At 41.4% G+C, this 24,727-nt stretch overlaps 1 protein-coding gene across 1 annotated transcript in view; it reads right to left on the reverse strand.

Annotated features, from left to right (window-relative positions):
• The window catches only part of CCPG1 (cell cycle progression 1), an 80,873-nt gene that overhangs the window by 4,242 nt on the left and 51,904 nt on the right, over positions 1-24,727 (reverse strand). The window contains 5 exon segments of the mRNA XM_073618759.1: positions 10,476-11,851; positions 19,076-19,134; positions 19,137-19,200; positions 21,653-21,774; positions 24,013-24,261. Of these exon segments, the coding sequence (XP_073474860.1) occupies positions 10,476-11,851; positions 19,076-19,134; positions 19,137-19,200; positions 21,653-21,774; positions 24,013-24,261 (1,870 nt within the window).

A 24,727-nucleotide genomic window follows, 5' to 3' on the forward strand; every position in this document is an offset into this window, starting at 1 on the left:
CGGCTCTAGACCCAAAAAGAACAATCTTGCTTTCATCAGTCCACAATATGTTGCGCCATTTCTCTCTAGGCCAGTCAATGTGTTCTTTGGCAAATTGTAACCTCTTCAGCACATGCCGGTTTTTCAATAATGGGACTCTGCGGGGGCCTCTACAGCCTTGCTTCATATAGGCGTCTTCTAAGGCCTCGTGCACACGAGACGCCAGTGCAAACTCTGCTGAACACATGTTTTTAAAAGCTGAAACCGATGTTTAGAAACGCCCGTTTTGCTGCGTTTGCGTCTAGAAGCGTCTGCAGAGCAGAAAATAACATTTTGCAACCCAACTTTGGGGCCCCATACCTTGGGGCCAGTTGGTGCTAGAAACCACAAATTTGGTTTGCTAACACAGTAGACCTAGCACTATAACATATCCAAATTTGGGGTTCCGAGATACGGGGCCCCAAAGTCGGGTCGCAAAATGTCAAGCACTTCTGCAGCAGAGAATGACATTTTGTGACCTGACTTTGGGGCCCAATATCTCAGGGCCACTTAGTGCTAGGAACCCCAAATTTAGATATGTTATAGTGTTAGTCCAACTGTGTCAGCACATCAAATTTGGGGTTCCTAGCACTAAGTGGCCCCAAGATATGGGGCCCCAAAGGCGGGTCGCAAAATGTCAAGCACTTTTCTGCAGCAGAGAATGACATTTTATGACCCGACTTTGGGGCTCCATATCTCGGGGCCACTTGGTGCTAGGAACTCCAAATTTGGATATGTTAGAGTGCCAAGTGGCCCCAAAGTCGGGTTGTAAAAAACACTTATAAACAGAAACGTGGCTAAACACGGTACCCGTGTTTAGCGTCTGAAACGTGGAAGACTTTTGCTTCTGAACCCATTTTTTTGCTTCTGGAAAAACGAGGTTAAACACAACTGCCTAAAAACGCCAAAAAAACGAAACCGTGTACATGGACACATAGGATAACATTGAATGGGTTCAGGGGCAGTTGAAAAAAGTGTCCAACTGCCTCTGAACGCGAGTTTAACAGCATCTCGTGTGCATGAGCCCTAATTGTTACAGTACTCACAGATTACTTTAATCAGCCTAGAGCTGATCATTGGCTGAGTCTTTGCCATTTTGGCTATTCTTCAATCCATTTGAATTGTAGTTTTCTGTATTCTTCCACATCTTTCTGGCTTTGGATGCCATTTTAAAGCATTTGAGATCATTTGAGATGAGCAGCCTATCGGTTTCGGCACTTCTTCATATGTTTTCCCCTCTCCAACCAACATTTATAATCAAAATACGCTGTCCATTTTACTTATTTTTTATTTTCAGAGGTAAATGCACTATACATAGGCATGTACATTTACTGCCTTCCTCCTTAAATAAAGGCTAGCTGTTTCAGTTTGGTCTGTTTGTTTTCTACTAATCTACTAGTAAATTATTTGCCATGTAAAAATATAATTTATACCAAAAACAGTGATTGATCTGGTTAAGTGATGTTGGAATGCTATTATTTTGAACACAACAGTATATTAGATTTTAACAGAGGCATAACTACGAATCATAGGGCTGTCCTACTAATTCACTCTGCAGTACCTGGCAGTGTCAAGTATGTGTCATTGATAATAACAAAGTATACTTAAATCAAGGGCAGGCAGCAGGAGAATTGTCAACATAGTCAGTACACTACTAGGGACCAGTGCTTTAGATATACACCAGATCAGTCATAACTTTATGATCACTGACAGGTTAAGTAAATAACTGATTATCTTGTTACAATGGTATCTAAAAGTGGTGGGATATAGTAGACAGCAAGTAAATATGTTGTCACTGAAGTTGATGTGTTGATAGCAGTAAAAAAATTGGGCATTGCAGTTTGTGTATGGGAATGCATAGCCGCAGACTAGTCAGCGTGCCCATGCTGACCCGTGTCCACAGCCGAAAACGCCTACAGTGAGCATCAGAATTGGACCACGGAGCAATGGTAGAAGGTGGTCTGGTATGATGAATCACATTTTCTTTTACATCATGAGGATGGCTGGGTGTGTGCTTAACTGGGGAAGAAATGGCACCAGAATGTACTATGGGAAGAAGGCAAGCCAGCAGAAGCAGTGGTGATGCTGTGGGCAATGTTCTGCTAGGAAAGCTTAGGTCTTTTCATTTATGTGGCTGTTAATTCATACATACCACCTACCTAAACATTGTTGCTGACCAAGTACACACCTTCTTGGAAACAGTATTCTCGGATGGCAGTAGCCTCTTTCAGCAGAATAATGCGCCCTGCCACACTGTATAAATGGCCGCAGAACACGACTTTGGAGGTATTGGCTTGACCTCCAAATTCTCCAGATCTCACTGCAATCAAGCATCTGTGGGATGTGCTGGAAAAACAATTCCAATCCATGGGGCCTTGCAAAGTAAGGGTTGTTTTAGCAGGAAAAAGGGGGACCTACTCCATATTAGGCGAGTGGTCAAAGTTATAGCTGATCAGTGAAAGTTATAGAAGCAATAAGAATAATCAGAATGATTTCTTATGACAAAGTTATTAATTCCACACAAATTAATGCAAACTTCTACTTTTTGTAGATATAAACCAGTGGTTCTCAACCTTTCTAGTACCACGACACCTTGATAAAAATTTCCCAAGTTGTGGGGACCCTACAGTAAGATTATTTTTGTAGGGTGGATTGTCAGCACACAAGGCAAGTAATCTGCACCCCTAACCCGTGGACACTTAGCACTCCCTAAATCCCTTCCACTCATACCAGTATTAAAACCCCTTATGGTACCACTCTTCCTCTTTGTTCTCTCTTCTTTCCCTTTTATCTCTCTCTATCCTAATTTCTTGTTTCCCCCCCCCCCCTATCTCTCTCTCCCCGTCTTTCTTGTTCTTTCTCTCCATTTATCTTTGTTCCTCCCCCTCTTTTCCTCTCTCTTTATTCATTCACTTACTCCTTGTTTGGGGTGGGGGGATGGAATGAATGGCAGTGGGGGGGAATCTTCGGGGTTGCAACCCACAGGTTGTGAAACACTGCTATAAACCAAAGCACTCTTATAAGATTTTTAGCTGAGGATAAATTCTAACATTTTGTACTTCATTATGCATACCCTGTTCACTTCAAATGTTGAAGTTATCATATTTTTTTAAAGTTATGTGCAATGGTATGAACAGTGGGGACGGAAAGTATTCAGACCCCCTTAAATTTTTCACTCTTTGTTATATTGCAGCCATTTGCTAAAATCATTTAAGTTCATTTTTTTTTCTTCACTCATGTACACACAGCACCCATATTGACAGAAAAACACAGAATTGTTGACATTATTGCAGATTTATTAAAAAAGAAAAACTGAAATATCACGTGGTCCTAAGTATTCAGACCGTTTGCTGTGACACTCATATATTTAACTCTGGAGCTGTCCATTTCTTCTGATCATCCTTGAGATGGTTCTACACCTTTATTTGAGTCCAGCTCTGTTTGATTATACTGATTGGACTTGATTAGGAAAGCCACACATCTGTCTATATAAGACCTTACAGCTCACAGTGCATGTCAGAGCAAATGAGAATCATGAGGTCGGAAGCCGGAAGAGCTCAGAGACAGAATTGTGGCAAGGCACAGATCTGGCCAAGGTTAAAAAAAAAAAATTCTGCTGCACTTCAGGTTCCTAAGAGCACAGTGCCCTCCATGATCCTTAAATGGAAGATGTTTGGGACAACCAGAACCCTTCATAGAGCTGGTCGTCCAGCCAAACTGAGCTATCAGGGGAGAAGAGCCTTGGTGAGAGAGGTAAAGAAGAACCCAAAGATCACTGTGGCTGAGTTCCAGAGATGCAGCCGGGAGATGGGAGAAAGTTGTAGAAAGTCAACCATCACTGCAGCCCTCCACCAGTCAGGACTTTATGGCAAAATGGCCCAACGGAAGCCTCTCCGCAGGGCAAGACACATGAAAGCCTGCATGGAGTTTGCTAAAAAAAAAAAAAAACACCTGAAGGACTCCAAGATGGTGAGAAATAAGATTCTTTGGTCTGATGAGAAATAAGATTCTTTGGTCTGATGAGACCAAGATAGAACTTTTTGGCCTTAATTCTTAGCGGTATGTGTGGAGAAAACCAGGCACTGCTCATCACCTGTCCAATACAGTCCCAACAGTGAAGCATGGTGGTGGTGGCAGCATCATGCTGTGAAGGTGTTTTTCAGCTGTAGAGACAGGACGACTGGTTGCAATCGAGGGAAAGATGAATGCGGCCAAGTACAGGGTTATCCTGGACGAAAACCTTCTCCAGAGTGCTCAGGACCTCAGACTGGGCTGAAGGTTTACCTTCCAACAAGACAATGACCCTAAGCACACAGCTAAAATAACGAAGGAGTAGCTTTACAACAACTCTGTGACTGTTCTTGAATTGCCCAGCCAGAGCCCTGACTTAAACCCAATTGAGCATCTCTGGAGAGACCTAAAAAATGGCTATCCTAATCAAGTCCAATCAGTATAATCAAACACAGCTGGACTCAAATGAAGGTGTAGAACCATCTCAAGGATGATTAGAAGAAATGGACAGCACCTGAGGTAAATATATGAGTGTCACAGCAAAGGCTCTGAATACTTAGGACCATGTGATATTTCAGTTTTTCTTTTTTAATAAATTTGCAAAAATGTCAACAATTCTGTGTTTTCTGTGTTTTTCTGTTAACCACTTCCCGACCGCCGCACGACGATGTACATCCTAAGTTTGAACGGGGATATCGTTGTTATGGCAGCAGCTAGCTGCCATAACCCCGGTATCCCTGTTTTCGTGCGGCGGCCGGCTTTCAGATAAAAGTGGTCCCTGCGGCGGATTCGCAGCGAGATCACTTTTATCTGTGGCGGGAGAGGGCCCCCCCCGCCGCGATCCGGTGCCCTCCGCCGCTTACCGAAGCCGGTAGCGGCGGAGGCGATCGCGTCCTGTGCCGTGGTGTGTCTGGAGACGAGTGAGGCCAAGATGGCGCTCACTCGTCTCCATGACACAGCTGGGCGGAAGCAACGTTAAAACGTCACTTCCGTCCACGCCTCTTAAAGGCATATTTTTTCAAATGTAATTTTTCTAAATTATTTTTTTTTTTTTTTTTTTTTTTTTTATTGCGTTTTAGTGTAAATATGAGATCTGAGGTCTTTTTGACCCCAGATCTCATATTTAAGAGGTCCTGCCATGCTTTTTTTCTATTACAAGGGATGTTTACATTCCTTGTAATAGGAATAAAAGTGACACAATTTTTTTTTTTAAACAGTGTAAAAATAAATAAAACATTGTAAAATAAATAATAAAAATTAAAAAAAAAAAATTTTTAAAACCCCCCTGTCCCGACGAGCTCGCGCGCAGAAGCTAACGCATACGCGAGTAGCGCCCGCATATGAAAACGGTGATCAAACCACACATGTGAGGTATTGCCGCGACCGGTAGAGCGAGAGCAATAATTCTAGCCCTAGACCTCCTCTGTAGCGCAAAATATGCAACCTGTAGAATTTTTTAAACGTCGCCTATGGAGATTTTTGAGGGTAAAAGTTTGACGCCATTCCACGAGCGGGCGCAATTTTCAAGCATGACATGTTGGGTATCAATTTACTTGGTGTAACATTATATTTCACAATATAAAAAAAATTGGGATAATTTTACTGTTGTTTTATTTTTTTATTCAAAAAAGTGAATTTGTTCCAAAAAAAGTGCGCTTATAAGACCGCTGCGCAAATACGGTGCAAAAAAAAGTATTGCAATGACCGCCATTGTATTCTCTAGGGTGTTAGAAGAAAAACCATATATAATGTTTGGGGGTTCTAAGTAATTTTCTAGCAGAAAAACCTGTTTTAAACATGTAAACACCTAAAATCCAAAACGAGGCTGGTCCTTAAGTGGTTAATATATGGGGAGCAAAGAGTGAAAAATTTAAGAGGGTCTGAATACTTTCCGTCGCCACTGTATACCATTACCTGCAGGTGTCAATTTCTGCTTCAAATCTTTTACTTTGTGCCTTCTCACAGCTGTGGGATACCGTCCCCAGCAGCTATCTTCTGGCACGAAGTTAACTGCTGGCCCAGCTACAATTAAAGGTTGCATTGCTTGCCACCCCCCTGTGCCCTCTGTCACTCACAGAATTCCTCTTACTACAATCCTGGGCATCTTGTTAATTTGAATGGGTAGTGCAGCAGTTGAATGACAGGTCTCCACCAATTCACAGAATGCAATGTTTGACGCTAACTCTCTTAGTGAGACTCAGAGAGATATACAGGTTTTACTCGCCTCAGCTTCTCGTTCAAGGAAGACCGGAGATTGGAGGCTGGTTATCAACTTGAAAAAGCGGATTTGCTTCATTCACATGGAAAGGTTCCAGATGGTGTCTTTGCACACGATTCTCCAAGCAGTGCAACCAGGGGACTGGATGTTATCAGTGGAACTGAAGGATGACTTTCTACCCATTTCCATTTTGCCATCTTTCCAGAAATTCTTCAGGTTCACCGTGGGCAAAGAACATTTTTAATTCATGTTCCTGCCTATCGGGCTCTTGGCCTCTCCAGGAAACTTTACGAAGGTCCTGATTGCTGTCCTAGCACCTTTGCGGGAACAGGGGCTCCAAGTTCATCAAAATCTGGGCAACATTTTGCTTCTAGCCCAAGATTGAATTCAACATCTAGTTCAGAGGAAAACTTATCTGGACAACCTAGGAAGGTTTGGCTGTATAGTAAATTTCAGGAAGAGCCAGCTAGAACCCACCCAGAGTATCAACTACTAAATTGACAATGATGTCGGCTTCCCAGTGCTTGAGCCTCCTGGGTACAATGGCCTTTTGTATCCCAATGGTTCTATGGGGCGAAGGAACCCTCACTCAATCTTGTCCCTTAGGTCCTTTGCCATAAGCCATTGTTACCACTGATGACAGGCTGGGGGGCAGTTTGCAACCATACAGGATTCTTCTCAGAGAAGTGGAACCCATTATGATTTTGACAAAGGAAGGTTGAGAATGTTAGGGCATACCACTACTCTAGATTTTTCCTTTATCCCAGCAAGTGGATCCAGATCCCTTCTTACAGTTTACTCAGTTGAGGGGTCTCCCTCAGCTGGATTTGTTCATTTCCCCAACCAACCACAAGATCCAGGTTTCTTTCTCACTACGCTTGCCCGTTGGCCGAGATCAAGGACTATGCTTTTGCCACCAATATCTCTGGTCATGAGGTGCCTGTTGGAAAGGTTCATGGTGATAGCCATTCTACCCTACTGGCCCCTCAGGCCATGATTTTAACCTGGCCATGAACTCAGTCTCTGTCTACCAATTCAGCTCCCCATCTTAGCGCAACTTCTGTCCCAGGGAGAGCTTCTCCATCCTCAGTCGGCATGTCTCACTTTTCAGGCATGGAAGCTGAGGGGAAGGGTTGGAGAACTTGGGTTGTCTTCCAACAGTAATAGGGACCCTTTAGAAGTCCAGGAAGCCTTCAACAGTGTTTATTCCTGAATTTGTGATGGATTCACAGCAAGTCAGAACTTCAACCAGCATAGTCTGGAGCTTTCCCAACTGTTCTTTTTTTACTGCAGATGGGTCAAGATTTGACCCTTGGCTTCATTTTCCTAAAGGTTCAAGTTTTGGCCATTCTGGCCTTCACCAGAAAAAAAGATGGAGCAGGTGACTAGCTAGTAGAGCAGTTAATGAGGGCAGCCCTTAAACAGTAGCCTCTGAAAAGCTACCCCTTTGCTCCTACAGAGACCTGTTCCCTGTGGGACATTACCTTAAAAACTGTGTTCTTGGTGGCTATAACTTCAGAAGACAGGGTCTCAGAGCTGCAGGCGCTAAAAGTTGCAGAACCGTATATCCTATCCTTCCCTGACCCGGTGTTACTTAGACCACTCCAGAAATGTATCTCAAAAGTTATTTTCAGTCTTCCACCTTGCAAGCTTCTATGACACAGCCCAACATTTCTAAACATGAGAACTGTTCAGATTTAAAGTGTATCTGTCATAGGTTTTTATTTAGCAAACTAATATCAGCATTAAATATTATTATTATTAGGGTTGCACACCAACCACACAATTGACCCACCTTTGTTTAGAGTTAAGATTCACTCATTTTCTCGCTATTCGTAGCATGTGCGTTTAAAAAACACATTCAAAGCAATGTGTCTTTTAACCACTTCGAGCCCGGCCGTCATTCTGCTATAGGCAAGGTCATTATCCTGACCGGATGTCATATGACGTCTTTCAGGATAACAGCCGACGCACGGCGATCGGTGTCCGGCGTGTCAGTCTGACACACCGCAACACCGACCTCGGTAAAGAGTCGGTGACGCAGACTCTTTACCACTTGATCAGCTGTGTCCAAGCCGCGTATCGGCTTTTCCTCACTTGCGTCTGACGCGAGTAGAGGAGAGCTGATCTGCTGCTCTCCTGACAGGGGGGGGGGTGTGTCTGGACTGATTATCAGAGCAGACCACCAGGTATGCCACCCATGGCCACCAGGGATTGCCACCACTGATGACCACCAGGTATGCCAATCTGTGCCCAAAATCGATGCCAATCAGTGCCCTCAAATGGTGCCAGTCATTCCCCGTTAATGATGCCTGCCAGTGCCTCCTTATCAGTGATGCCCATCAGTGTCCATCGGTGCCACCCATAAAAACCCATCAGTGCAGCCTTTCAGTGCCACCTATGAGTGCCCATCAGTACCGCCTTATCAGTGTCCGTCAGTGCCCATCAGTGAAGGAGAAAAAGTACCTTTTTACAAAATTGTATAACAGGAACAAAGAAAAACGTGATTTTTTCAAAATTTTCGGTCTATTTATCTGTTGCGCAAAAAATAAAAACCCCAGCAGTGATCAAGTACCACCAAAAGAAAGCATTATTTGTGGGAACAAAATGATAAAAAAATGTGTTTGGGTACAGTGTAGCATGACTGCGCAATGGTCATTCAAAGTGTGACAGCGCTGAAAGTTGGCTTGGGCAGGAAGGGAAAGTGCCTAGTAGTGAAGTGGTTAAACACATATGCATTGCATTGGAGCACAGTAGACTGCACCACCAAAAGCAAAGTAAAATACATATACTGTATATCAGATATTAAACTGTATTCAAGCAAAGTCATATTAAAGGCTTGAAAAAAGGAAATTTTTTTTTCTGGTCTTTGCAGAGGATTTGCATACAGTACATATTAGCAGTTTCTGTCTGTGTTTTAAAGCTTCTGGAAAGGTTTTTTTTTCTGATCTTTGGAAAATATTTTAATTCGCTGGAATGCACCATGCTTTAAAAATGTTAATCTGAATAGATATATATTTTGCATAAATCTATGTAAGCATATGGGGGGGAGGAATTCTCATGTTCTTGAATAATATATGAGCAGTGGTAAGGCTGGTAAGGTCTACTGGTTGTTGAAATATTGGCATACATTCTATTGGTGTGCTTATGCCATTGGCCATAGCCATCTTGCTATGTTTGGTCCACTACACACTACTGCCAGCATTAAACTTGTCATGGCCATAAACATTAGCCATGACTGTTACTAAAGCTACCTCAACCAAAAATAGAAGAAAACATGCACTCTATATGATCACATTCCACTTACCAGTAATTCAGTCTGTTGGGCATTCAAAAGGGACATCCAAAAACTTTTGGGTCCCGGAGGTGGGAGCTGCAATATTAGATGTCCTTTAAGGTCTGAGGGTGGCCATTACACAAAATGGAATACAGCTCTCGAAATAGTTACATCCTAGTTACCATTTTGCAATTATAAAAATTCACACGCGTGCAAAAACCCCTGGGTGCTGGAGATCAGGACTGGGACTAGACATTTATAGGATTGGAACAAATCTTTTGGAGGAAAAAATTAGGTTTTGTATTTGGTAATATTATTTCTCAACAAAAACAAACTACATCTCCTACACTGATCTTTTTCAGAGAACCTCAAATACATCTTTATCACAGCTCAAGGTTTACAAATTGTCGTGTAGGAATTTTTCTGCTGCAAATGTCCTGCTGCAAAACCCTTTTCCCTTTTTATTCTTTATCCTTTTCTGAGCACATTTCCGATTGTATTAATAAAGTACAAAATGGACCCTTTGTGAAGGTTTTTCTGTGGGTGTCAAGCTGACTAAAATCGGTGGTGAAATTAATTCTGCATAACTCGCCTATCTCTAATCAGTATTATCATTATTATGGGGTATGCCTGATTTATTCCTAAATTGTTCTGCCTTCATTTAAAGGTCTCCCAAATTCATCTGCATGCTGGGCCAATGCAATGACTGACCCTCTATCCAACAAGGCTGCTTCCTAGTAACTGCTATTGGACAATGCAAATGGCATAGGAGGCCTGACAGAACCTCAAAAAATCTCTGGCCCTTGTTGCAGACTAAAAGTTTGGCTTGGCAGATCATGGACTACAAGCATATAAGCAGCACTAATATTTATGACGGATGTTAGTTTGCTTACTAAAATCTTTTGACAGCAACAATATGTTGACATTTTAAAGCATTAAGTATAAACCAACCTTGGTCCATATGGTATGGAATAAGCACTCCCAAAGAAGTGTCTGTAAACAAAATCATCAAGGTCTTCAAAGACTCCTCCAGTGTTAGTCTGATATTCCTTCATATCCTCAAGGTAATCTTCAACATCATTCACAAAATCAGTAAATAGCATCTGATCATGAATAAAAACACCATTATGAAAAAATGTACTAAGGAATTGCTCTAGTTCTTTCCAGTGTCGGAAATCATCCACTTGCTCTTGTAAATATACTTGCATCAAATCGTGGAATTCTTCTACTGTCACAGGGTCCAGTACCTTGTTGAAGAGACTAATTGATTCTTGGCGAGCACATTCAAAAACATCAGAACAACCCTTTTGCTGGTGGCTTTTGGTCTTTTGATCATTATTCAATGGCTGGCTGGATTCATCTTTAAAGTCTTCAGTTTTAGGAGCTTCATGTGAGCTTTTGTACTTGTGCTCAGTGGCTGTTGCTTTGTTGGGAAAAGTCTTCTCAAAGCCAGGCTTAAATTCTCGGCGTACAGTATGTGCTTCTTTGGATTCTTCCCTCCGTCTGTCTGCATGTTTTCTGTAGCGGTTTTTGTCAAACATGCCTCTAGTGGAGTCTTTAAAGTGACGGAATGTTGTTTTCACTGAATCTGAGAATTTCTTCAAATTCTCCTTCACTGCTTCTTTTGCCTGTTTGATTTTTTCCTTATGATGTCTCACAAAGTCTTTGGTTGAATTTTTCATTGCATCAAAAGTATCTTTAACTGAGCTAAAGAATGTGGATTTACCTTTCTTTTTTTGTTTGCTTGATTTACCGTCATTAGAATTTGACTCTGGAGGAGTACGTGGATTTTTGCTATCTTTTTTCTCATTCTGTTCTTTGGCTTCAATGTAAAGCCGTTCCCACAAATCTGACCTCTGCTGCTCAAAATTTAGTTTATTTTCTAACTCGGAAAGACGGTTTTTCAAATGTTCAATCTCTTCATTACTCTTAATAGCATCATAGGTCACACTAGAAGCTCTCTGATTGCTTATCTCTTCAAGCTCCACCTTCAGAGAGTCTGTAATTTGTCTCTCGTTGTCAAGTTCTTTCCTGAGAAACTGGGCTTCAGTTAGCAATGCTTCCTTCTGTGTTCGAAAACTGCGGATCTTTTGCCGTTCTTTTAAATGTTCTTTCAGCTTCTGGCTTTCGGATTGTACTGTCTCATGCCTTCCTTTTTCTTCTAGGTTTCTTATCTGTTCTCTCAATTTCCTTAGTTCTTCTTTAAGAGAAGATAAAGCTTGCTCTTCTTTTTCTAAAGACTCCCTAAGATGCTGGTTTTCCAGAGCCAGATTCCCATTTTGCACTTCTGTTGTTTTTAAGCTGGTTGCCAGGTCACCCGCCTCTAACTGCAACATACAAAGGAAAACACACTTGGTGTGTATCTGTTTTTTTATCCAATTTTACATAATGTTCCACCTTATAGTTTTAGAGTGAATATTATAGTCTGCTTTTACATCACAAGAATGATAGTTATAAGGACTTAATGGGGTCTTTAGCTTGTTTGAAGGGGACACCAAAGTCTTTTATTTCATAAATTAAACAAAAAAAATATCTTACATGTATTATCTGTTATTTCTATAAAATTGCTCCTTTAACCACTTGTGGACCGCCCACAATACAAATACTATGGCAGGGCGGCCGCTCTATGACAGACCATGTACTTAGTATGTGATCTGAAACTTCTGGGTCTGGGGCTTTCGCGTCGCTGGCAGCCTGCCGATTACACAGTACACAGGCAGAACGGCAATCTGCAAACAAGGCATAAATTGAAGGATAGAGAAAGATGGACTTTAACGGCACGTGCATTTAAAGTCCATTTTTCTCTATCCTTCAATTTATTACTATCAGGATGTGGCACTTTTTTATGCAGGGTGTTTGATTGCCACCCCAGGGCACAGCAATCAATCCCTTTTCTATGTAAACAAGGCAGATTGCCGTCCTGTCAGAAGGGAAGGTATTGATTCTGTGTCTCTGCAAAGCAGGAACATGGATCAATGCCTTCCCCTAGTCAAAGCACCTCCCACACAGTGAGAAAGCACAGGCTAGGCACACAGTTAACCTTTTGATCGCCCCTGTTAACCCCCTCCTAGCCAGTGTCAGTGCATATTTTTTTAGCACTGATCACTGTATTAGTGTCACTGGTCCCCCAAAAGTGTCAGATTTGTCTGCCGCAATATTGCAGTGCCGCTATTACTAGTAAAAAAAAAATGTGTGTGTGTGTGTATATATATATATATATATATACACACACACACATACATACATACATACATACATACGTATACACACACACACACACACTAGATCCCATACTTTGTAGATGGTATAACTTTTGCGCAAACAAATCAATATATGCTTATTAGGATTTTTTTTACCAAAAATATGTAAAAATATGTAGCAGAATACATAATGGCCTAAATTGATGAAGAAATTAGATTTTTTAAATTTTTTTTATTGGGTATGTATTATAGCAGAAAGTAAAAAAATCGTTTTGTTTTTTTCAGATACCACCAAAAGAAAGCTCTATTTGTGGGGAAAAAAAAAGGACAAAACTTATTTGGGTACATTGTGGCACGGGCGCGCAATTGTCAGTTAAAGTAACACAGTACTGTATCGCAAAAAATGGCCTGGTCATGAAGGTGGGGTAAATCTTCCGGAGGTCAATGTGGTTAAGTTTACTTTTCATATCGTCCTCTGTCCACATTGACACACTCCCCGTACTATCTTTGCCCCCTTGTTTTCACTGCCTCACTGCCCATTTCCCTTACTTGAGATTCCGGCGCCTGCACCCGAAGCTGATTGAAGAATTGGTTCGGGTGCGGACATCGCGGGATCCCTGGACAGGTAAGTGTCCTTATATTAAAAGTCAGCAGCTACAGTATTTGTAGCTGCTGACTTTTCATTTTTTGGATCCTTCCTTCTCGGGGTCCTGAAAACAACTGTTCCTTTATCTTCCAACACATGGCTTCTTCAAGTCCTTTTGGCTCCTCCTCTTTCCTGTAGCATAATTTCCTTTCCTGACCTCGCAAAGCACTTCAACAGATTTGTTAGCACATGAACAGGGGAGGCCTAGCTTCTAAAACAATACATGGGGGTTTATTTACTAAAGGCAAATCCACTTTGCACTACAAGTGCACTTGGAAGTGCAATCGCTGTAGATCTGAGGGGGACATTCAAGGAAAATAAAAAAAACTGCATTTTAGCTTGCACATGATTGGATGATAAAATCAGCAGAGCTTCCCTTCAGATCTACAGCGACTGCACTTCCAAGTGCACTTATAGTGCAAAGGGGATTTGCCTTTAGTAAATCAACCCCATGGTCATCATTCTATATTTATGCTATAGAAATCACTAAAATAGCCATAGCAACACACCCCTGTGCTGCCAGGATCCATAGAGTCACATATGAGTCTCCTCTACATATGCGCTTCTACTCCATACTACAACTCTGCATGCAGCCGTTGTAAGTGCTGGACATATAGGCAGAGCTGAGGGACACAGACCAGAAGCCACGCCCCTCCTCCTATACAGCGGTGATTGACAACAGCTCTGTGTCCCTCCAGCACTGACCATGTGCGCTGCACTTGCAATGGCTGCACATAGGAGTTTTAGTACAGAGCGGGAGCGGACACTTAGAGGAGACTCATACAGGGCTCTATGGATCCTGGCAGCACAGGGCGCAGAGAAAATACGGGGAGTGTGTCAGTGCGTCCAGGGGACAATTTGAAACGTAAAATTAAGAGTAGGAAATTTATAGAAATAAGAGATAATACATGCAAGTTATGTTATTTGTATCCGTTTTATGAAAAAAAAAAAAGGGCAGTGTGTACAGCAAGTTTTTGTAAAGCTTTTGGCAAGCATTGTGCAGCTTAGTAGGCACTTTATTTGGATCTATCCGGCCCAACAAGATGCATTAACACATGCACATAGTGTGTTGCAATTTAGAGGTGTGTTGGTTTTAGGGCTGCAACTAACGATTATTTTCATAATCAATTAGTTGGCCGATTATTATTTTGATTAATAACCTTAAAAAAAATTGTGGTGTATTCATTTTTATAATCTTGATAATAATAAATTTAAGCTTGTTTATCTCCTCTCATTTATACAATTTACAAGTCCATAAAGACTTACAAAAATATTTTTTTTTTAAATATACTATCAATATTCCAGATTAAATAATTTTGCTGAATTTCGCATTAAATACAAGGAAAGTCAAATTACTGTAAATTTAACACATCTGAATGATAGTTTTTGACTGATATCACATTGATACACGATCTTCCCCCATGTATACAATATAGATTTCCTAATATATGTGCTCATCCAAACGTTATTGCCACTGCTTTAAGAACCTATGATAAATTCTTCATGTACTGTATTGTGAATAATTCAGTGCTGCCCCCTAGATACAGGACAAAGAAGTGAATTATTAACTAAGCAAATCATTTGGAGATCTCCTGAGCGTAATAGAGGCAGTACATTTCACCTCTGTGTAAAATGATGCCAAGTTCAAATACTTTGATGCAAGCAAAAATCTGACCTCTATGCTTCATAAATGTCTAAATTGCAGGGAGTAAAGGAATACTGAAGTGAAGGCTGTTACACTACAATGCATCGCTGATTCAATGTATTCTAATCCAAATAGAATGTACTCACATCACCTTACTAATGCTGGAATCTATTTCTCTGAAACCAACAATGTATTACATGATATTCCCACAGTTTTGTTGCTCTAGACCAGAGCAGGGTTCTCCAAAATTTTTAGTATGTGGTCCACATTGTAGTTTTTACTTATAATTGGGGGAGTGGAAAAAAAACTCACATCAGGCACCCTTATATTTGGGTCTTTATCAGAGTCCCCACTTACATCAGGGTCCCCCTTATATTAGGGCCCCCATCAGAGTCCCCACACTTGTATCAGAGCTGTATAAAATCCTGTAACAGAGTCCCCCCTATACAGGGTACCCATCAGAGGTCCTTTTACATCAGAGCCTACTATAGGAGTCCCTCCTTACATCAGAGTCCCAATCAAAGCCCCCCTTACATCACTGTCCCTATTGAGTTCCCTCTATACATTAGGGTCTCCATCAGAGTCCCCAATTAGATCAGAAGTGGAGATCATATACAGCCTCTGCTGACCTTAATCCGCAATCAGTGCACATTGAGGATATGCCACTGACCCTAGCTGCGAGATGGATAAATCTTGTAGCAAAGTCGCCCCCCCTTACATCAGGGCCCACATCAGAGTCCTATCAGAGGCCCTTTTACATCAGAGTCTACTGTAAGAGTCCCACCTTACATCAGGGTCCCCTTCAATGCCCCCCTCCCCCCCCTTTACATCAGTGTCACTATTGGGGTCTCCCCTTACATTAGGGTCTCCATCAGAAGTGGAGACCATAGGCAGTCTCTGCTAAACTTAATCCTCGATCAGTACACATTAAGGATATGTCCCTCACCCTAGTTGCGAGCTGGATAAAATCTTAAAAGCAGAGTCCCCCCTTACATCAGGGCCCACATCAGAGTCCTGCCTTACATTAGGGTTCCCATCAGAGGCCCTTTTACATTAGAGTCTACTGTAGTTTTGTGTGTGTGTGTCCCCCTTAACATCAGTGCCCTATTGGATTTCCCTCTTACATTAATGTCCCCATTTACATCAGAAGTGGAGACCATAGGCAGCCTCTGCTGACCTTAATCCTCAATCGGTGCACATTAGGACTGGACTGTCTGATCCTAGCTGCAAGCTGGATAAAATCTTGTAGCGGGCCAGATTTGACCTGTGGGCCGTAGTTCGGAGACTCCTGCTCTAGACAACATTTCCCCCATCAGAAATGTGTACAATTTTTTGCCAGTGAAGTAGCAACACTTTAATGTATCAGATATATCTCAGCGATTCAGCTGCTGGTTCTGTTCAACTTTATGCACATTTTTACAATCATAAATAATTTTGCAGTATCCCAAAGCATGTGCTAAAGTAGAAGGAAAGTCTACAAAATAACCCACCTTTTAAAGTGTTGCCTCTCTACTTGTGCTTATATTTACTGCATACAATTTGTAATATATCTCACTGTAAATATCTTTACTCACTGGAGCCTATGCATTACATCTCTGAAATACATGCATATTTCACTGTGTTTGATCCCTTTAAAGACCCTGCAAGTACAGACAAATACCCACTTATCTGCTAGAAATGCACTCAACAAGTAAATTTAATTGGGAAATGACAACACGGCATTTTTGTAGACTGAATGTTGTCAGCCCTGCCCAGTTTTCTTCTGCCCAATTACCCAGACTGGTCTACTCCGCCATCACCACAACATAAAGGCTAATCGTTTTTTAATCTAAGGATAAAGGACAGCACAGCTGACTACTCTCCTTGGGATAACAAGGTAAGTGAAGACAGGACAGCCGGAATTATATACTGTGTACACACAGTATAAAAAAAACAGTATATCTAGTATATTTAATGGATCTAAAAAAAGCCAAGTTAATAACTAGCGTTTAACCTTCAGGCAGGCTTTACACCTATGCATTGTTTTTTTACAAGCATTACCACAATGCACGTATACGATTGTGGCAGCATTAATTTTTAACTGCACCCCAATGCACTTAAGAGAAGTGCAAGAAAGAAAAAAAAAATAATAATCATCTTACTCGCCTAGATCAGGGGTCTCAAACTGGCGGCCCTCCAGCTATTGCGAAATTACAAGTCCCATCATGCCTCTGTCTGTAGGAATCATGCTTGTAACTGTCAGCCTTGCAATGCCTCATGGGACTTGTAGTTTAGCAACAGCTGGAGGGTCGCCAGTTAAGAGACCCCTGACCTAGATGGTTGCATCAAGGTTCTGAGCTGCAGCTGTCCCCAGCCAGATCGATACCTAGGACTGAGCGATCAAAGGTTGCCGATTGCTCAGTTCTCGAGTGCCCTCTGAGCACAGAGTGGTGACTGTCAATCACCGGCTCTGTGCTCCTCCACAGCACTCACTGGGGCGCAGGGCTGTGCAGGGGCAAGAACGGCTGGCTTAGGCTCTCAGAGACGCACTGAAAGGCTGAGCCAGCTGCTGGTCAGGCACCTGGGCAGATCCTGGAATTATTGTCAGGATACCTGCAGAGCCTGGACTGGTTCTGTGTTGTCAGCCGACTGCTGGCTGAAACTGGGTCACAGGAATGCAGAACTAAGTGCACTCCTGTGGCCCACAGGAGAAGTATGATCAAAAGAGCTTTGGCCATACTTCTCCTTTAAAGCTGAGCTCCAAGAAACTTGAGAATCCTCTCATGCAGTGGAGTTGCATTTGCTCTGCAAGGGTTAACTGCTCATTTAGATCTGGGGGCATGGAAAAGTAGCTTTACTAACCCAATCCTACCTTCTATAGCCTCCTCCTAGACCGGTCTTGGCAGCCTCTTCTCCCCTATATTCAGGCAGTCTAAGGTCCTGGCATCATCAGGACACATGCAGGATCCATAGCATGAGGACTCCAAGGCACATTCCACCGCCGGAGCATAGAGAAGTGCCGTCCATCATGGGACCGGGTAAGTAGAAGTGCTGTCTATCGTGGGAGGACTGGGTAAATATATTTCCTTAATACCATCCCCTAGACTAAATGAGCAATGAACCCTTGCACCCACTGCAGTACAAAATTTTCAGGTTTTCCAGAGTTCAGCTTTAAACAACACACCAACCCACCTTCAATGCAACACCTCACCACATACTGTGCTTTGATGAGCTGCATTGGCAAAAAATTATGCAGGTGCGAGTTTCAGTTCAATAATGTATAACACGATGTGCAATAATACAGGGCATCAGACCACACAGGTGTGAAGGGGGCCCTAAGAAGTAACACAATATAAATACCAAAGCTGGGGAAACGGCTGTAGAGGATATCTTAAAACAAAAAAATTGTTTCAATATAATATGTAACAAAATGTTCGAGGTAGTGAGCACTATATGTATTCTACCTGTATTTCAGATAACATTCAGTAAAAGATAATAATTTGTTTTACAGGTAAAACCCTACAAAATTTCTTTTTTTAGGATTTCTTTTCTAGTTAAATTATTACTAAAGGCAAGTCTTTTTTTTTGTTTTGTTTTGGACAGAGTAAAGAGGGATTGGAACTCCTGCTAGTTTTTATTGCGGTCTGTGCTCCCGTCAGGGAGATTCACCCTCTCTATTTTTCCTGTATACAGTTATCATTGCAAGTGAAAGAAAATCCCAAATTTTGGATTGTCACGAGAACAGGAATAGAGGAGAAATTCCAATGGCGACACTAGTTCTGGTGACAACCAGGGATTTCCTCACTTTGGAGGGATTTTTTCTCACTTCCTGTTTTGGCTATAGGACAGGAAGTGAAGAAAATCCCCCAATGGGAAAGATTGGCAAAAAAAAAAAAAAATTCTCACAGGGGTTTATCACCCTCCCTTACTCTATCCAAAATAAAAAGAAATAATAATTTGCTTTTAGTTACACTTTAAGGCCCAAACATTACATGAACTCTGATTTTATTAAAGCAGTGCAGGTATGCCATGTATACAGGATATAAACTAGAAATTACAAGAAAAATTGCAGACATAATACCTTTAACTCTGTGTGTTTTTGCTTGAGCTTCTGATTTTCTTTAGCAATTTCATCCATTAGTCCTCCAGAGATCGTACCAAATCTTGTCTCCCTTCTAAATCTTCTGTAAGATGCTCCACAATCTCCTGAAAAATACATTAAAAATATATCTTGCTATTATAATCTTGCATGCTTGCATGCGTCTCTCTTCCAAACCAATGCGATAAATATTCTGCAAAAGGACTATACTGCAAGGAGACCTCAGAAAAGAATTTAAAAACGCCAGCACAGGAGTGAAGAAAGAACACAGATGCACCATCAAGAGGACCAAAAAAAGAAAGCAAGACAGCATGGAGGTGGGTAACTGTACTTGGTTATGTTTTAGGTCATCTTCGTGACATTATCTATAAAAAGGACCAAGGGAGGGCAGGGCGGAAGGTCTTCTTTAAATACATTTTAGTCCTGTTACAAATGCTTAGGCATACACGCAATAAAAAAGTCTATACATATATATATGCATTATTAATGAATCCTTGATGACTTACATTTTAAAAGAACAGTTGGAATTCGTATGCAGCATCTAGGAGTAATGTGCTTTTTTGATTTAAAGTATTACTAAACCCAGGAGCCTGCATTCACTATATCTTCTCTCCCACAGTACACAGAATATGAAAATGCAATTATTGTAGTAAATATGAATGGCTAGATACCTTTTCTCATCATCAGTATACAGCAGTCTTGTGACGTCTATCAGTGCCTTGTTAAAGATTGTAGGAGGAGTTTTCATTCTACTCTGACTGTCCTATGAGGCTGCAAGACCCCTGTTCCTCTGTCTGGACAGTGCTGATTGGCTCTTTTGCCAATCACATGCACCCTCCCAAGAGAAAAACTCTCTAGCAATACACACCAAACTGAGCATGTGCAGAGTGACTCCAAGGGATCTCTGTTGAGGAGATGATTAGGGGACAGTGGAAGGAGGGGAGGAGCAGAGAAGACAGGATCAAACAGCCTTTTACATTTATTTTTACACAATGTGCAGGATTAACCCCTTAGTTCCACAGACTGATTTAATTCCTAGAAACACAAAAATGTCACCCTATTAGACAACACCTAAAATTATTCAGCTTCTTATGCTACTGTAGTCTGAAGAGGAAACCCCTTTACCAAATGGAAAATATGAGTCAGTACAATATCTGACACATACTGTACTTGGAGTTGATACCAAGTGGATGTTTCTAATAGTAGAGCAATGCAACTTTAGCAGTTATTGCCTAAACTACACTAGAAAAAAAAAAGCCTGGAATCCGACAGGGCTCTATAGAAATCACATTTTTAAATCGGAAGTTGGGATAAGCTTCTGTTAGTCCACACCAATTCTTTTATTTTTTTTTAAATTTTTATTAGGTTTTTCATTTTACAAAATAAAGAAAAAATAATCAAAGGACATCACATAAAGTCTACAACAGACCAGTATACAAGAGAATCAGTGGTTCAAAGGAAAGCGCTAAAAGGAGCAGGACTGCTTTGAACGTAATAATAACAGTTAACCAAGAATTCAAGAGAAAAAGTCTAGCATTACAAACATGAGCAGCTGAACCCAAGCCCATGAGAGGTCAGTCCAAACTGAACAAGGTATATAATTAGGACCCAGAACCTTACACAAAGTCCTTAAACAACTGCCATTAATTACAATAAAGGAAACAAGAAAAGAAAGATTAAGTAAGTGAGATAAGGTTTGCATTCATCACTCCTGTACTAGCGCATGCCTGTGTCACAAACATGTGGAGCTATTACAGCTTCAAGGGGTATCTTCTCACAGATGCCAAGGCTCCCAGACTGCGTTGTGCCACTCAACCATGTTGGTAAGGCGAGCTGTAAGGGACTCCATAATTTTCACATCCTTGATCCTGGCATACAGCTGAATGGAAGTCGGCGGAGTCTGCCTCTTCCATTGAAGGGCTATCAGACATCTAGCAGTTGTAAGAATATGACATGATAGCTTCTTAGTTAACCTGGGCAACCTAGCTCGAAGAATCCCCAATAGGAAGACCTTAGGGCAAAAAGGGAAGTCCATAGCAAACAGTCGTTGTAGAAGATCCTGTACTGACCTCCAGTAAGGTTGCAAGAGTGGACATTGGCAGTAAACATGGAGCAAGGTACCGCGATCACTGTGACATTGCCAGCAGCATTCAAAGGCCAGAGGGTATATAGCTTTGGGGGTCATATACCAAAAGGAGAGCACTTTATATGTGTTCTCTTTATAAAGGGTGCAGATGGAGCTTTTGGCAGTCCATACAAATTTCTAATAAGTAACGTCATGAAAATTTTACCCAACAACAATAACTATAGTGTGCTGCCTTATTACCATGCTGATACTTGGCTTAGTAATCACTGGCATTGTGCAAGCTCCATCATGACTTTTTAGCGTCTTTTTCTACTCAGTCCTTTTGAGTTGTCCTTTTCTTTACGCTATGTCAGTGAACTAAGCCATGTCCCCCCCCCAATTCAACCTCCATGCACAAAGCACAACGCAGAAGTTTTCAATCCAAAAAATGCACACAAGGTTAATGAATGTACTTTATAACTATTTGGACTCACTTTCTGTTCTATTTTGGATTCTTGGTCCTTTTGACACTGAACCAGGTCGTCCTTTATGTCATTTAGATCATTTTCACAGATTTTTTCCACAAATTTTTGACGTTCCAGTATTTCAACAGTACCTTTAAACGAAAAAAAGAATAAAACATTTCTCATGCAATTTAAGACTAAGGCCTCATGCACACAGGGCATTTGCCCAGCTCTGGTAGACACCCTTCTTCCTGGCAGCGGTGTTTTAGCAGGAAAAACGCTTGCCGTTTAGGTGCATTCATTCACTTCATTGGCCAGAATATTTAAACACACATTAACGCTAGTTAAAGGTGTCAAGAATTTTCTGCCAAAACACTGCTGCTCCTGGACGCGCTGGCAGTGGAGGTTTTTTTTATGCCTCTAAACGCCTGTGTGTGCATGGAAACAGGCTAACATGCAGGGGTGTTAGAGGCAGAAAGAAAAAAACAGACATCCCTAGAAGCAGCATTAAAAACACCCAGTGTGTATGAGGCCTAAACGAGAACACTTTAAAAAAATACATTGAATCCAAATACTAAATAGCACCTGTCATGAAAGAAACATGGAGACCACCACGGCTGCTAACCTACTTATTCTAGTTCTTTGGCTTCAAAGTGAACCTGACATGGCTTAAAATATGTCTAATGCCCCGTACACACGATCGGACATTCCGACAACAAAATCCTAGGATTTTTTCCGATGGATGTTGGCTCAAACTTGTCTTGCAAACACACGGTCACACAAAGTTGTCGGAAAATCCGATCGTTCTGAATGCGGTGACAAAAAACACGTATGTCGGGACTATAAATGGGGCAGTAGCCAATAGCTTTCATCTCTTTATTTATTCTGAGCATGCGTGGCATTTTGTGCGTCGGATTTGTGTACACACAATCGGAAATTCCGACAACAGATTTTGTTGTCGGAAAATTTTATAGCCTGCTCTCCAACTTTGTGTGTCGGAAAATCCGACGGAAAATGTGTGATGGAGCCTACACACGGTCGGAATTTCCAACAACAAGGTCCTATCACACATTTTCCATCGGAAAATCCGACCGTGTGTACGGGGCATAAGGTAACAAATGCTGAAGTGCAGAGTCTTGTGACTAATAGCCAATAAAGGGTCTGGAGGATCTTAGTTATGAGGAAAGGTTGCGAGCACTGAACTTATTCTCTCTGGAGAAGAGACGCTTGAGAGGGGATATGATTTCAATATACAAATACCGTACTGGTGACCCCACAATAGGAATAAAACTTTTTCGCAGAAGAGAGTTTAACAAGACTCGTGGCCACTCATTAAAATTAGAAGAAAAGAGGTTTAACCCTAAACTACGTAGAGGGTTCTTTACTGTAAGAGCGGCAAGGATGTGGAATTCCCTTTCACAGGCGGTGGTCTCAGCGGGGAGCATCGATAGCTTCAAGAAACTATTAGATAAGCCCCTGAATGACCGCAACATACAGGGATATACAATGTAATACTGACACATAATCACACATAGGTTGGACTTGATGGACTTGTGTCTTTTTTTCAACCTCGCCTACTATGTAACTATGTAACTATGTGATGCCTGTAGGTATAGGTCAGCCTTCAAATTGTTCCATATGTCCTCGTGTTCTGATCTGGAATAAGTCGGCAGATTCAGTGTGTTTTGTTCTTTAGCAGTACCTCAGAAAGTAATGGAGGAGCAGGAAAGAGCTAGACAACTAGAATTTTTTAGGTGGTGGTAAATAATGGTAGCCCATCCTTCCCAGGACAAAGGATAACTAAAAGACAGAGCACATCCTGTGCAAATCTTAAAGTATATATCCAGCATTTTTTTTATTATAGGCCCTCCTATGTGGAGAAACGCTACTCACCCTCTTCATGCTCCACAACTGCCCCTTGCTTCCTGCTTCATGCTATATGGCCTGCATCATTCAATCTATTTATTGTGAGCCCAAGATATCATGGACACACAATGAAGCCTGAGCATACAGTACCAACTGGACTGTCCATTGCTCATATATATATATATATATATATATATATATATATATATATATATATATATATATATATATATATATATATATATATATATATATATATATATATATATATATATATATATATATATACACATACATACACACACACGTGTCACTCAGTCCAGAAAGAAGGACTGCCCACCAGTGATGCCAAGGAAGAACCCTTGATGTCACCACCCTGTCCCAAAGACTGCAGGAAATAAAAAGGTATGTATAGGGCATTTTTGGGGGAAAAAAAGTAGATTCAAAAGGGGTTTCAGGTAAGGGATGGCAAAAGCTGAAGTTCCAGTTTAGGCTACAAAACATAAACAAGGAAAAATACTTACCGTAGAAATGTCCAAAGCCCATGCTTATAGCAATGACCAAAGCAAGAATAACACACTTGTTCAGGTTGTTCCCTGTTTTTTCTGGTGTTCTGGGCTCAGGAAGGACTGTATGGTCAGGGGTGGGCTTGTTTTCAGACTCTGATACAGATGCAGTCGATCTTTTAGAACGTCGCCGTCGCAGGATGGGTCCAGAATCGTCACTTGCTTCATCGTTGCTGGACTCATCTGCACTGTGCTGGGAGGGATACACTGGGAAGAGAGAGACATTACTATCACCAATTATACAACCCGTAGTCAAGTCAGAAAAATGTGTTCACACCAAACACAGGGGTGATGTAAGGGGTGTTACTTGGCATGACACTAATCAGATTATACTTGCACTTTAACACAGGTTAACTTGTAAAGCTGAATGGATTTTTACTGTATTTTGAACAATAGAACACTCACTTTATTAACTCTTTAAAAGCAGCCTTTCTCAACTTTTCAACATGCAGAAACCCTTGAAATAACTTTCCACTCTCAGGGAACCCCTGCTAAAAGTTACTATAGCTACAACTCATGCGACATTAGTGTGATGGTTAGTGGGCATGAACTGGTCTACCCCAGCTTTAGTCAGGTTTGGTGTATACCCAGCTTCAGTTAGGAATGATGGTGTATGGACTACTGCTGGTTTGTGTAAACAAATGCTTCATCTGAAGAGATAAAATGATTCAGT

The sequence above is a fragment of the Aquarana catesbeiana genome, linkage group LG03 (genome assembly GCF_042186555.1).
Source record: "Aquarana catesbeiana isolate 2022-GZ linkage group LG03, ASM4218655v1, whole genome shotgun sequence".
Taxonomy (NCBI): Eukaryota; Metazoa; Chordata; class Amphibia; order Anura; family Ranidae; genus Aquarana; species Aquarana catesbeiana.